The sequence below is a fragment of the Notothenia coriiceps genome, unplaced genomic scaffold (genome assembly GCF_000735185.1).
Source record: "Notothenia coriiceps isolate Sejong01 unplaced genomic scaffold, NC01 NC01_scaffold00000664, whole genome shotgun sequence".
Classification (NCBI taxonomy): domain Eukaryota; kingdom Metazoa; phylum Chordata; class Actinopteri; order Perciformes; family Nototheniidae; genus Notothenia; species Notothenia coriiceps.
The window spans coordinates 261,314-264,810 of NW_011333365.1; the positions used below are offsets into that span (position 1 = coordinate 261,314).

A 3,497-nucleotide genomic window follows, 5' to 3' on the forward strand; every position below is an offset into this window, starting at 1 on the left:
TTCGGACGTCACATGTCACGTGATTTGAAGCAAGCTTCGAAGCACTGCTTCTATGGAATAGGAAGTCCAGGGTTGAAGCTCCGTTCGAAGCTTCAGTGTCAAACTGCCATCACTAGTAACAAGAGTCGTTATCAATTTGTTTTAAAGATCAATAAATAACAAAGAAGACCTCTGACAGGCGCTTTTCTAATTTTGTCCGGAAGATTTAAACTTTAACAGACATGTTGACCGGCGGAAAAAAATCTAACTGAAACTCTGCCGCACGGTCCCCTCGTCCCTTGGAAGAGGCGGAGAGGTGGGTGTTTGTCATCTGCTGGTGGACTACCGGAGGGAATTACAGCGCTTGCCTCGACGGGGATTGCATTGAATTACAGCAGCGGGAGCAAACGCTTGCCTCGTGGAGGGAGAAAAAGAGCAAGAGCGTCCACAGCAGAGAATAAACAGAAGGGCAACCATGCGCGGGAAGTGTTCTTCACTGCTTTTGTGGCAGGAGTATAGCGCCACTTACAGGCCCGGCATATGTACTACAGCATCTCCAGCGCTTTCGAGCGGTCTCGTGTGAACGGACACGTTTCTGGTGCCTATTGCGTGTGGAAGGAAGACTTTTTTGATATCGATTTCGGTCCGTTTGCGTTATCGTCCTCGTGTGGCTCCAGCCTTAGGCTTTTGCACATTGTAAATGACAGGCTAAGGGGCGGGACATCTCTCAGCACTAATCACAACAGAGCCAGCCAGCTAACCAATCATAGCAGACTGGGCTCTGGTTTCAGATAGAGGGGGAAAAGAGGTGCTGCAGCACAGGCAGTATGAGAAAAATAAAGAGCTTTCTGAACATTAAAGCACTGAAACATGTCACAGTAGAGGCACAAAATACAAATATGAACTTGAAAATGAGCATAATATTTCCTCTTTAAAAAACACCCTAATTTAATGCGTCAACAATAATATCCTGTGGTTAAAATTACGTTTTACATCCTAAGAAAGAAACAGCTTGTAAACCTTTGACTAGCGATCCAAATGAAACATAAGCAAACATGAGAGACTATATGGACTTGGAACTGTTTTGAACATGTTTTATGTGTGGTGAAATGGTGGCTTTTACTGGACTTGAAGGATACGTTCTATCTTCTTGTTGTTGAACACGGGGCTCTCCTGGGCCTCCATGACGTCCAGGGTGTAGAGCTTGTGATGGCGGCAGTAGGACAGAGCCAGGGAGCACCATGCCGCCAGCTGCTTCTGTCTGGTGTCAGCATTGGGCTGTAGCCTGTCCACAAAGAGAGGAAGACAAGGAGACGTCAACACTGAAGGACAAACAACAAGCTAATGGCACTCACTGCAAACAGAACACACACACACATCAGTGTAAAGCTCACTTTTCTTACGGCATTTTATTAAGTAGATTTAAGCTATAGATATTAGGGAAGCTGTCATCAATAGTGTCATGCTTTAATTTTACAGCTTGTTCATGTTATTTGCTATATCTTCCTTTTTTTAAGAATTCTGCATGTCCAGGCATATGTGTATTTTGTGAATATTTGGACCGTTGTGCTATGTTTAAGTTGCGTTAGATTTTGTGAAGAAACAGACATTGTTATTGCATCAGAGAGAAGGGCACGTTTCTTCAGATCACATCCTTTTAAGGGAAAAACAAACAATTTTAAATAAAGTCCCCCTGAATACAAAAACAATAAATGGAAACTTTGGTTGAGTCTGTTCTTTCTAACATTATAAGTCCTGTATTTATTTATTCATTCTATTTGAAGTCACCTGTGAGGACATTCACAATAAAGGACACTACGGTAAACTTGTGGCTAATGATAAACCTTATCATTCTCCCATCCCTATTTATGAAAAATAAAACCCGACCAAGCAGCTAAAATTCAGATAAGACAACATTTACTGAAGGATGATACAGTGAGAGATATCCTGAGACAGTAGTTAGATATTTTTTATGTCAGCCTGGAGGACCGACTTCTGGACGCCTAAACTATTATCAAAGGTTGTGACCTTTTAAATATCTTCTCATTTAGAGGTTGTTTATACAATAAATATTCCAAGTTTCCGTATGATGACACGCCTATGAATGCTTTCTCGTTCAGTTCCATAGAGAAAACTGTGATTTCCCATATTTACATTCAAATTCAAATATTCACTTCATCCTCGCTGAATTCTGTGAAGCCCTTTGGAAGTAAGATTTAGGGGGAGGGGATATCTGTAACATCATCAGCTTATGAGATACAAATCCCTAAAAGTGGCCTTTATTGGTCGGGAAGAAAAAACGCCTTCCCACTTATCCCCTAAATTAGATTTATATTACTTTTTATTTTCCATTATATTCTGACCTGAAGGTTGAGGTCATTATTTTAGCTGCAAAATCAAAAAAATTGGCTGTTTGTGTGTTGTTTTCTGCCCTACTATAAAACAACAGGGTGTCATGTTAAAGCAGTGCAGAAAAGATTGTAACAGTCACTTAAAGTGCTTTAACATTATTGCCAATTGGAGTAAAGTTCATTAAAAAAAAAGTTTTACTGTATAATACTCAGTTGTCAAAATTAAATAAAAGCAACCAACGATTGTGATCCAATTTAAAAATAGGGTGAAAATGTTTTGGTAGCAGCTATTACTATAAAGGGTGTGACCAATAATACAATTATATTCGCTAAAGCTTATATCACAAACCAGGTCACATAATCTGACGGGTAACCAATTTGGCCATAACTCTGTTCAATAGTTGGTGAGCATGTATGTATTATATTCATTATCGTTGGTGGCATACACACACTGTGTAGTCTGGTAGCTGAAGTTGAGGCAGTGATGGCTACCAAAACAGCTAACGTTAGCTGGAGCTACGAGCTAAACTCATTCGCTAAACTCGCACACACCACCATTCCTCATTAAGATGTTTATTTTGAATTGTATTTAAAATGTCAAACCTAAACAAGTCAAATAGTGGAGTTCACAAACTTTAGAGAGCCACTAGAAGAAAAACAGGTCCACTTCCCTAGCTGTTTTGTTTTAGCAAGGTAGCTCCGGCTACCATGATAGTAGCTAGCAAAGCAACACACTTCGATTATTTAACAAAGAAACAATGGCGGTTCATAAGTAGGGCTAATACATGTTTTAAATGTGGTTTAGAAGAATTGACTCACGTAAAAAACGGTGGGAAGTTATATTGCCAGGGCCACTCAAAACTCATTGCAGTTGATGCGGTGCTCAACTTCCGGAAGTCCGTCCCACCGCTCAAATGGTTCCGACTAGCTACACAGATTTTACACTTTACGAAATAAACATAAATGATAGGAATATATATGAATAAATCATTATATATAAATATTAAATACATGTATTTATTTATTTTTTAAAGACAGATTTATATCCAATTGATAACATATAAAAAAGAATAACAAATAAAAACATACACAATTAATAGAAACATTTTACACAAATATACATATATATATATATATATATATATAAATCTTAAATACATAAACTGA

The 3,497-nt window shown here is 38.6% G+C and overlaps 1 protein-coding gene across 1 annotated transcript in view; it reads right to left on the bottom strand.

Moving 5' to 3' along the window:
* Positions 1-3,248, bottom strand: part of vps25 (vacuolar protein sorting 25 homolog) — an 11,942-nt gene extending 8,694 nt beyond the window's left edge. The window contains exons 1-2 of the mRNA XM_010783558.1: positions 3,150-3,248; positions 1,119-1,264 (exon numbers count right to left, since the gene is read on the bottom strand). Of these exons, the coding sequence (XP_010781860.1) occupies positions 1,119-1,264; positions 3,150-3,196 (193 nt within the window). The 5' untranslated portion in view covers positions 3,197-3,248. The remainder of the gene's footprint in view (positions 1-1,118; positions 1,265-3,149) is intronic.
* Between the last annotated feature and the right edge of the window lie 249 nt (positions 3,249-3,497).